General features: G+C 39.3%; 1 protein-coding gene across 5 annotated transcripts; it reads right to left on the reverse strand.

Annotated features, from left to right (window-relative positions):
• Positions 1–1,565: 1,565 nt before the first annotated feature.
• ypel3 (yippee-like 3) lies at positions 1,566–10,709 on the reverse strand. 5 transcript variants are annotated; one of them, XM_024437193.2, is made up of 6 exons: positions 10,304–10,709; positions 9,565–9,636; positions 3,451–3,569; positions 2,733–2,776; positions 2,109–2,217; positions 1,566–1,934 (listed from the first exon to the last, which is right to left on the reverse strand). In XM_024437193.2, the coding sequence occupies exons 3-6, from the start codon at positions 3,565–3,567 to the stop codon at positions 1,845–1,847; spliced, it is 360 nt and encodes a 119-aa protein (XP_024292961.1). In that variant the 5' UTR covers positions 3,568–3,569; positions 9,565–9,636; positions 10,304–10,709; the 3' UTR covers positions 1,566–1,844. The 5 variants fall into 5 exon arrangements, with proteins under 5 accessions (XP_024292961.1, XP_042183161.1, XP_024292951.1 ...); XM_024437183.2 differs by having other exon boundaries at positions 1,567–1,934; positions 9,540–9,636; positions 10,304–10,708; XM_042327227.1 differs by lacking the exon at positions 10,304–10,709 and having other exon boundaries at positions 9,565–9,637.

A 10,709-nucleotide genomic window follows, 5' to 3' on the forward strand; every position in this document is an offset into this window, starting at 1 on the left:
AATGGAAAAGCTTACATAGTCACAATCTGCTACATAATTATAGATATATTCATCCTTTTTGATATTACACATTGCTCTCTTATATTATCAAATAAATGCTTATGTACATGCTGCTCAATGTTAAGCTGTATTTACAAGATTGATCTCAAAAGGAAATAATGTAAAAATGGATATCCAATTACACATCAGAAACAATAGATTTTACCCCCAAACTAAAGCATTTGCTAACTGTCTAGCAAGTACTGTATCAGATCATACAATCTTACACTGTACACTCCCACTGCATACACACTCACACACAAACCATAAAATGCATAACCACAGGCAGAATACAGAGAAAATACCCATACGCCAAACATTTACACACACAGTATTCAAACTCACACGGGCCAATCGCACAGAAACACTTACAAACTGTGTAATGCTGCAGCCTTTAACATCATTAACAACTGAATACATCGATTGTCATTTAAAGGATAAAAAAACATGACCAATGTTATATTGCTGACACTTTAACCACGCGCACTCACACCCTACTGTATTGCACTTGATACTCCATTTGAGATAAAACAGTAACATGACACGGCAACAAACGTAATTACTTTTTTTCAACTCTGCTTGTACCATCAAACATTAAGTATGAAGTCTTAAAACACACACAAAGCAAGGTAACTTGCTTTTTGCACACATTCACCTAAAAAAAAAAAAAAAGGGAACAGCCTTGAGGGCGCTAGGTTTTTGCATAACGGTCTAATTGTCTCAACCCTGTGAATTGCACTTAATGAGAGAGAATTTAGTTTTTTGTTGACTACGATCCCACACCGATGCACGGACTACATGAGAAGGATTTAGTGAGGTTGCTAAGGAGGTGGTCGCACTGCAACACACACACTCGTAAACACACAACTCACAGATGCCCGAGTGTATACAAACTCTTGCTCGCGCTCACACACTCACTGGCACTCACACAGCCTGTACTCCCTCATTCTCTACCACAATAGAACTAAACATTGGGATATAGCGATATTGACAAAGGTGCTCCCATAATAGTGGGGTAGATTTGATATAAAACTCGTAAAACCTACGAGTGTGTGTGTATAGTTATATATACATGTATCACACACAGAGTATACAAAAACATTAAGAACACCTGCTCTTTCCATGACATAGACTGACCAGGTGAGTTTATGGTCCCTTATTGATGTTACTTGTTCAATCCACTTCAATCAGTGTAGATGAAGGCGAGGAGACAGGTTGAAGAAGGATTTGAGATAATTGAGCCATGGATTGTGTATGCGTGCCATTCAGAGGGTAAATGGGCAAGACAAAATATTTAAGTGCCTTTGAATGGGGTATGGTCGTAGATGCCAGGCGCCAGTTTGCCAGTTTGATGCCAGATGCCAGTTTGTGTCAAGAACTGCAACGCTGCTGGATTTTTCACACCCAACAGTTTCCTGTGTGTATCAAGAATGGTCGACCACCCAAAGGACATCTAGCCAACTTGACAACTGTGGGAAGCATTGGAGTCTACATGGGCCAGCATCCCTGTGAAATGCTTTCAACACCTTGTAGAGTCCATGCCCCAATGAATTGAGGCTGTTCTGAGGGCAAAAAGGAGGGGTGCAACTCAATATTAAGAAGGTGTTCTTAATGTTTGGAAAACTCCTTGTGTATATAGATATATGTATAAAAACAAACATCACATGCTATTCTTGGCAAAGCTGTATGAAGTGACGGAGTGACAGAGCCGATGGCCCTTACACAGAGTGAGGGGACACACATTCAGGCCAGGAAGAACAACGGACGAGGGACGAAACATCAATTAAAACATCGCCCTTCACCTCTCAGTCCCAGCCGTTGTCCTTTATCATGTGGGACAGCTCAATGATGAACTTTCCCTCCTTGTACTTCTGACTCAACTCAAAGGCCTGCTCCTGTAGGAAGAGGGATAGAGGGGGATAAGAGGCGGGAATGCATGGTAGACAAGCTTAAAAGACATCCACATTTTCTGAGGATGGGGATTGTGGATATTATTTGAGTTCTTCATTCTTTACAGTGTGTAGACATAGAGCAGTAGTAGCATAGTATGTGTGTGTGCTGGTCCTTACGTATTTCCAGCCCAGTGTGGTGTGGCAGTTCTCACAGTAGATGTCTGCCACAGCGTGGAGCCCGGTGAGTAGCAGCCTCTCCTCGGCAGGACCACAGCCCACATTCACCCTGAAAACACCAGGAACAAGAACCGCAGGTCAATTACCGCCATGGTTCCCCGCCACAAATGTCCGTTTTGTGACCTGACCTAAGCTTATCAGATTTTCTGGTGACCCACCAGGTAAGCTTTTATATTTATTTTTTTAACAAGAAAAGTGATAATTCTATCCAGAACCTAATATTTAGCCCCCACATCAGGGGGAGTTTGCTATGCACCAGCTGAGAAATGACATGCTAACTACTAAATGCAAACTACAGCAAAAACAGAACGTGACCTCCACTGTTAGGATAGTGAACTGGCTTCAGGGTGCATTGTATGGCTTACAGGACTAGCGTAAATACACTGAAGTGGCATAAGGAGAACCTGGCAGATGCATGATAATGACAGTGTACTGAGGCTTGAGCGGTACCTAAGTTAGGACTGTGTTTTAAGGACCTAAAAGGGATACTATTTTGTTCATTAATTATGGGTACACTGTGTAGGCTATATGGTCATACACTGGATGACAAGTAAAGATACTCACACAGAGTTGAAGAGGTAGGCACGACCCTGGCTACCCTGAAAAGACTGGATGACAGAAAAAATGAGAATGAACTCAAATGTGCCAAAAAGACAGGGAGAAAGAGCGAGAGAGACAATGCAAAATCAGTGGTTTTAAGGAAAGAGAGGGTTGAGGAGCAGACTTGAAGCACAAGGCATCTTGTTATGACATACATTATCTGAATTAGGTCCACATAATTAATTATACCTAGGAGGAGCAGTTTATATGAAGGAACTTTGAATGCCCATTGAGCTAGCAAGCTAACGCTTGTGTGTGTGCAGGGCGGCACCAGAATAAAATTAAATCCAAAGTGAAATATGATAACTAGGCATATAGTATCCTTAACTGACATTGAAAAAGTAAATCCATCCTTTCCTGGGGGAGGGGCAAAGATTCTCAGCTTGCAGCCAGATGCTGGAATAAGTTTGAGTGACCCTCTCTTGCTTTGTTGCGTTTTTTTGTGGGACTAGAAAAAAAATGTAAAATAATGTTAACCGGTTTCCATGCTTTTAAAATAACGGTTCTGTTCTGGAACTGTATGGATCACTTTCGCTCCCGGTTCAGTTTCTGTTCCTTGAAAAATACCATTATTTTCCGTTTTCGGGTTCTGTTCCCTGAACCGGTTCCAACCCCTGCAACCAACTATATTCAACTATATGGAATTTAACCCACTAGCCATAAATGGTCCCTGTAGTCTCACCTTGGAGATGAGGTCATCATGGTTGGCCAGGTGTGCTCGGCAGTGAACACAGCTGTACCTGCGGTGGCACGAGTCTAGGTATGCTTGGAACGTCTTAGCCTTTGTCAGCTTCACCATGTCTGAGGAGATAGAGAGGGAAACAGAGTGACTTAACGCTTAACAGGAAAACAGGAGAGGAGACAGAGGGGATATTGGGCATTACAAGGGCTCATAATGCTAGTCTATCCCTAAATGTGATTGTAGTAAACCCTAAACTTCACTATTTGTGTCGTGCAGTAACCATGAGAAAATGCATTTTTTGTAAGCGTATTTGCCAAATAGGGTTAGGAAAAGTTGGGTAAACAAACACAAACAAAGAATAACATATGATTCCCATTGCTTTCAAATGAAAACTGGAAAAAGAAAATGAAAGTGTAAGAAACAAGTTTAATAACTTTTGGCTGTCTGTCCTGTCCAACATTGCAAAAAAAGTAATGCCAGCATTGCAGAAACGTATGCACTCAAATGTTAATTTCCTCTCCATTTACACATGACAGGTCACACCTTGTGATGGTACAAGAGTGTCACAAAAAATGTCAAAAGGAATATGAATCACACAATAATGAACTAACTGTCTTATTAGGAGTGGGAAACAGGACTGGGCACATATTAGCCATATGCATGTCTAATTACCAATGTAAAGTTAGTTTTATATTCACACATTTGGACATTCATCAGACATTATCCAAAAGCAATTTAAAATGGTAAAAATCAATAGCGTTTTCACGGATTATGACAGAATCATCAAACTAGGTATGATTTATTCTATACATTTCTAGTATACTTTTACAACCTTTGATTTGAGTAGAAATTGCAGTTTTTATTTGATAGAAATACATAAAATCTCAAATATTGCATTTAAAGATGAAGAAATCTATAACTAATTCAGTGATTGTTGCAGAAAAAAGTGAAAATGTGCATTTATTTGCAATAACTTTAAAGAAATGTTCATGTCAAGCGCAATTAGACAATGTCACCATAAAGTTGTACAATCTTAAATTGTATGCCAAATCAATGTTTTCATTTTAGTGCAACAGATCCACATGTTAAAGTAGTTACAAGGCACGACATTCCTTTTTTTATACTTCTCTAATTTAACAGCAAAGAGGCCCCTTTTCCAATCATTTTCTATTTTGGCTTTGTTGAAGTCCTTCTTTGTCATCCCCAGACAAGCTGAATGGTACCATCTCTGGCACACAAAGCTGCAATATTCAAAACATAAAACAGGGTTATGTTTATTTACATGTAAATTACAGTTCTGGAATAACCAAATTCCGCTACATGCTTTTGCAAATAGGAACATTTTAAATGGATTTTTGTTCAATTGCTAAAATGACATGCATTTGACCACAAACTGACAGAAGCACACATAACTGAGGTGTTAATCATGGTTGAGTATTCAGGCAATATACAATTGAAGTCAGAAGTTTACATACACCTTAGCCAAATACATTTAAACTCAGTTTTTCACAATTCCTGACATTTAATCATAGTAAAAATTCCCTGTCTTAGGTCAGTTAGGATCACCACTTTATTTTAAGGATGTGAAATGTCAGAAAAATAGTAGAGAATTATTTATTTCAGCTTTTATTTCTTTCATCACATTCCCAGTGGGTGAGAAGTTTACATACACTCAATTAGTATTTGGTAGCATTGCCTTTAAATGGTTTAACTTGTGTCAAATGTTTTGGGTAGCCTTCCACAAGCTTCCCACAATAAATTGGGTGAATTTTGGCCCATTCCTCCTGACAGAGCTGGTGTAACTGAGTCAGGTTTGTAGGCCTCCTTGCTCACACACACTTTTTCACTTCTGCCCACTAATTTCCTATGGGATTGAGGTCAGGGCTTTGTGATGGCCACTCCAATACCTTGACTTCGTTGTCCTTAAGCCATTTTGCCACAACTTTGGAAGTATGCTTGGGGTCATTGTCCATTTGGAAGACCCATTTGCGACCAAGCCTTAACTTCCTGACTGATGTCTGGAGATGTTGCTTCAATATAGCCACATCATTTTCTACCTCATGATGCCATCTATTTTGTGAAATGCACCAGTCCCTCCTGCAGCAAAGCATCCCCACAACATGATGCTGCCATCCCCGTGCTTCACGGTTGGGATGGTGTTATCCGGCTTGCAAGCCTCTCCCTTTTTCCTCCAAACATAACAATGGTCATTATGGCCAAACAGTTCTATTTTGGTTTCATCAGGCCAGAGGACATTTCTCCAAAAAGTACAATCTTTGTCCCCATGTGCAGTTGCAAACTGTAGTCTGGCATTTGTATGGTTGTTTTGGAGCAGTGGCTTCTTCCTTTCTGAGCAGCCTTTCAGGTTATGTCGATATAGGACTTGTTTTACTGTGGATATAGATACTTTTGTACCCGTTTCCTCCAGCATCTTCACGAGGTCCTTTGCTGTTGTTCTGGGATTGATTTGCACTTTTCGGCTCCAAAGTATGTTCATCTCTAGGAGACAGAAAGCATCTCCTTCCTGAGCGGTATGACGGCTGCGTGGTCCCATGGTGTTCATACTTGCCTACTATTGTTTTTACAGATGAACATGGTACCTTCAGGTGTTTGGAAATTGCTCCCAATGAAGAACCAGACTTACATTTTTTTTCTGAGGTCTTGGCTGATTTCTTTTGATTTTCACATGATGTCAAGCAAAGAGGCACTGAGTTTGAAGTTAGGCCTTGAAATACATCCACAGGTAGACCTCCAATTGACTCAAATGATGTCAATTAGCCTATCAGAAGCTTCTAAAGCCATGGCATAATCTTCTGGAATTTTCCAAGCTATTTAAAAGGCACAGTCAACTTAGTGTATGTAAAATTCTGACCCACTGGAATTGTGATACAGTGAATTATAAGTGAAATAATCTGTCTGTAAACAATTGTTGGAAAAATTACTGTCATGCACAAAATAGATGTGAATACCAACTTTCCAAATCTATAGTTTGTTGACAAGAAATTTGTGGAGTGGTTAAAAACACGTTTTAATGACTCAAACCTAAGTGTTTGTAAACTTCCGACTTCAACTGTAAATCATATAGTAATAAAGGCATATATTTGAAAAAAAGTATGTGTTGATAAAAAAAGGTATCACACATCAATGTTATATCAAACATTACAATAAATGCAATATTTGAAATCAGTTTAATCGTCACTTGTGCCAGATACAACGTGTGTCTATTACAGTGAATTGCTATCATAGTATGTATCTAGTATCTCTCATAGTAGAATAATAACATAAGAGTCATGATAATAGAACATTAGACAAATAATACATGGATAACCCCGATAAAAAAGTTTCAAGACAAAGTTTCATACTTCTAAATGTCTTGAAAGATGAAACTACATGAGTTTTCATAGCCTGTTGTATTACACCAAGACAAATCCAGTTGGTCAGATCATCATTTTTCTCTGGATGATGCAAAGCACACATTGAACAGTCTTGCTTCGCATTGAAGACTGGAGAAAAAGATTGCAGAGGGGTTCATTTACAGTTCAGAGGCAAATCATAATGTATACATGTAGCCCAAAAACCAAACATGTACCAAATTTCACAGTGGGTGTGAGACCTGGAGAGGCCTACAAGTCAGTGTCTTGCACCCACTGTGAAATTTGGTGGAGTATCAGTGAAAATCTGGGGAGTGGCACAAAGTCACCCAAAATCATTGTGAAAGACCGGTGGAGAGCATGCCAAGATGCATGAAAGCTGTGATTGAAAGTCAGGGTTATTCCACCAAATATTGATTTCTGTCAAAAAGTTTTATAAAATTGTATTGTGTTGTTCAAAAACTAATATTAAGTTATTTTCTTAGTATTATTTGAGGTCTGACAACACTGCATGTTTTTTGTTATTTTGACCATTTTCTGCAAATAAACACTCTAAATTACAATATTTATATTTGGAATATGGGAGAAACGTTGTCAATAGTTTATAGAATAAAACAAAATGTTTAATTTTACCCAAACACATACCTATAAATAATCAAATCAGATTCATTTTGATCACATTTTGCAGTGGTCTCTTCATTTTTTCCAGAGCTGTATATATACACAGTATATATGTACACTAGCGTTCAAAAGTTTGGGGTCACTTAGAAATGTCCTTGTTTTCCATGAAAACGTACATGAAATTAGTTGCAAAATGAATAGGAAATATAGTCAAGACGTTGAAACGGTTATAAATAATTATTTTTAATTGAAATAATTATTGTGTCCTTCAAACTTTGCTTTTGTCAAAGAATCCTCCATTTGCAGCCTCGCAGACCTATGGCATTCTAGTTGCCAATATGTTGAGGTAATCTGAAGAGATTTCACCCCAAGCTTCCTGAAGCACCTCCCACAAGTTGGATTGGCTTGATGGGCACTTCTTACGTACCATACGGTCAAGCTGCTCCCACAACAGCTCAATAGGGTTGAGATCCGGTGACTGTGCTGGCCACTCAATTTTAGACAGAATACCAGCTGACTGCTTCTTCCCTAAATAGTTCTTACATAGTTTGGAGTTGTGCTTTGGGTCGTTGTCCTGTTGTCGGAGGAAATTGGCTCCAATTAAGTGCCGTCCACAGGGTATGTCGTTGCAAATTGGAGTGATAGCCTTCCTTCTTGAAGATCCCATTTACCCTGTACAAATCTCCAACTTTACTACCACCAAAGCACCCCCAGACCATCACATTGCCTCCACCATGCTTGACAGACAGCATCAAGCACTCCTCCATTCATTTTTTCTGTGTCTCACAAATGTTTTTCTTTGTGATCAGAACACCCCAAAATTCAATTTGTCTGTCAATAATACTTTTTCCTCCAATCTTCCTCTGTCCAGTGTCTGTGTTCTTTTGCCCATCTTAATCTTTTATTTTTATTGGCCAGTCTGAGATATGGCTTTTTCTTTGCAACTCTGCCTTGAAGGCCAGCATCCCGGAGTCACCTTTTCACTGTTGACATTGAGACTGGTGTTTTGTGGGTACTATTTAATGAAGCTGCCAGTTGAAGACTTGTGAGGCATCTGTTTCTCAAACTAGACACTCTAATGTACTTGTCCTCTTGCTCAGTTGTGCACCAGGGCCTCCCACTCCTCTTTCTATTCTGGTTAGACCAGTTTGCACTGTTTTGTGAAGGGAGTAGTACACAGCGTTGTACGAGATCTTCAGTTTCTTGGCAATTTCTCACATGGAATAGCCTTCATTTCTCAGAACAAGAATAGACTGACGAGTTTCAGAAGAAGGGTCTATTTCTGGCCATTTTGAGCCTGTAATCGAACCCACAAATGCTGATGCACCAACTACTCTAAAGGCCAGTTGTATTGCTTCTTTAATCAGAATAACAAGTGTCACCTGTGCAAACATAATTGCAAAATGGTTTTCTAATGATCAATTAGTATTTTAAAATGATAAACCTGGATTAGCTAAAACAACGTGCCATTGGAACACAGGAGTGATGGTTGCTGATAATTGGCCTATGTACGCCTATGTAGATATTCCATTAAAATCAGCAATTCCAGCTACAATAGTCATAACATTAACAATGTCTACACTGTATTTCTGATAAATGTGATGTTATTTTATAGGACAGAAAATGTGCAAGGACATTTCTAAGTGACCTCAAACTTTTGAACGGGAGTGTATGTTATGGTTCACTCTCCACTGTGGAATGTCCATGTTGATCCTCTCGGTTGTCTTGGTCCTCTTGAGCCATCCACCGATCTTTGTTAGTCAGGCCTGACCCCTTCATCCAGTAGTTCTTTCCTGTAATCTAATTTAATATGACTGAAGATGCAGAATTTTCTGCCAAGCCCCTTTCTAATAGGGTATAACAGACTCTTTAGAACTTTGAACACATGCCCTCCTAGATGGACTACATGCCCTCTATCAAATAAAAACTGGAATTTTTCCTCAAAAACAAAGGTTGTAAAAGTATGCTCAACATGTATAGAATAAGTCATACCTAGTTTGATGTTGTTGTGACAAACAGTAAATTAGTTATTGATTCATACAGTTTTAAATGGCTTTAGGCTAATGTCCGAACGTGTGAATTTAAAACCAACTTTACCTCGGTTGTCTAATTCGCAGCTCACTTCTTGGTACAATTACAGCAGGGTCCGTGCTATCAAGCGATCCTCCGTGCTATCCACGATCCTTGGAACGTCCTTACACCATTGAAGTTCACATTTTAAAAAAAGTTTTAAGTAAGGGTTAGGGGTTAAGTTTTGGGTAAGGACGTCGCAAGGATAACGCTGACCATTGCACCAGCCAGAACACAACATGCATTGACCTACTTTACTGTACCAGCTAAAACCGACTATGTATGGTCAGAGTCAGTAGCGCTCTATAGATGGATGGGGAAAATGTAACTTTTTTTTTTAAACTCAAAAGTCTTGGGTCATTTAAAACGGTTAAATGTCCATGTGAAAATTCATCATTGTAGCTAGAGCAATTTCAAAATAACGGGCAGTATGAATGTCACGGCATACACAACAACAAGCAAAATATAACTATGATCCTTGTTGGCCTGCTAACGTTAACCTAGCTGACTCGCTCCACATTCTGACAAAGCAACCAGCTAGCCAAGAATTCCCCAAAACGATTCATACAGTGAATTCTTCACCGACAGTCTTCCTCTCTACCAAGCTATCAATTTTAGCCAGCTATCGTGAGAGATTAGCTAACATGCTGACATTAGTTTAGTAGCTATCAACTGAACCATATTCTGGGTTTTACAGGAGGCGTTTAATATGTTTACTGTAAACCCGCCATGTCAGGCTCAGCTAGCAACATGGAAGGAAATACAAGCGCAATAGAAAATAGCTCACTCACCTAACGTAGTTATCGGATGTTCAATGGAAGACCTAATTTTAACGAATATGTGACCAGAAAACTACCGTTGGATAGGTCAACTGAGATGCATCGGTAAATTGCTCAATCGTCTAGGGGATAGCTTGTTTTGTCACTTCTTCAGCAAGAAACCATCGGACGGATCCAAACCAAACAAACAAAAATCGTCTTGCAGCTGTTCTCTCGGTCTCTCACACTTGACAACAGGAACAAGTTTTTCTCTGAGATGAAACCGTTTCGTGTATTTTGTCGTTAAAATTATAAAGGAACTGTAGCTACTCCGAGTATTTTTTTTAAGGATAGGATATTTTCGTGGTGCGAGGTTAAACTTTCAATATTATCCAGGGTTTGTTTACAACGCTGGTTAAGGAGGCAGTACCAACACGTC

This window comes from Oncorhynchus tshawytscha, linkage group LG09, assembly GCF_018296145.1.
Source record: "Oncorhynchus tshawytscha isolate Ot180627B linkage group LG09, Otsh_v2.0, whole genome shotgun sequence".
Classification (NCBI taxonomy): Eukaryota; Metazoa; Chordata; class Actinopteri; order Salmoniformes; family Salmonidae; genus Oncorhynchus; species Oncorhynchus tshawytscha.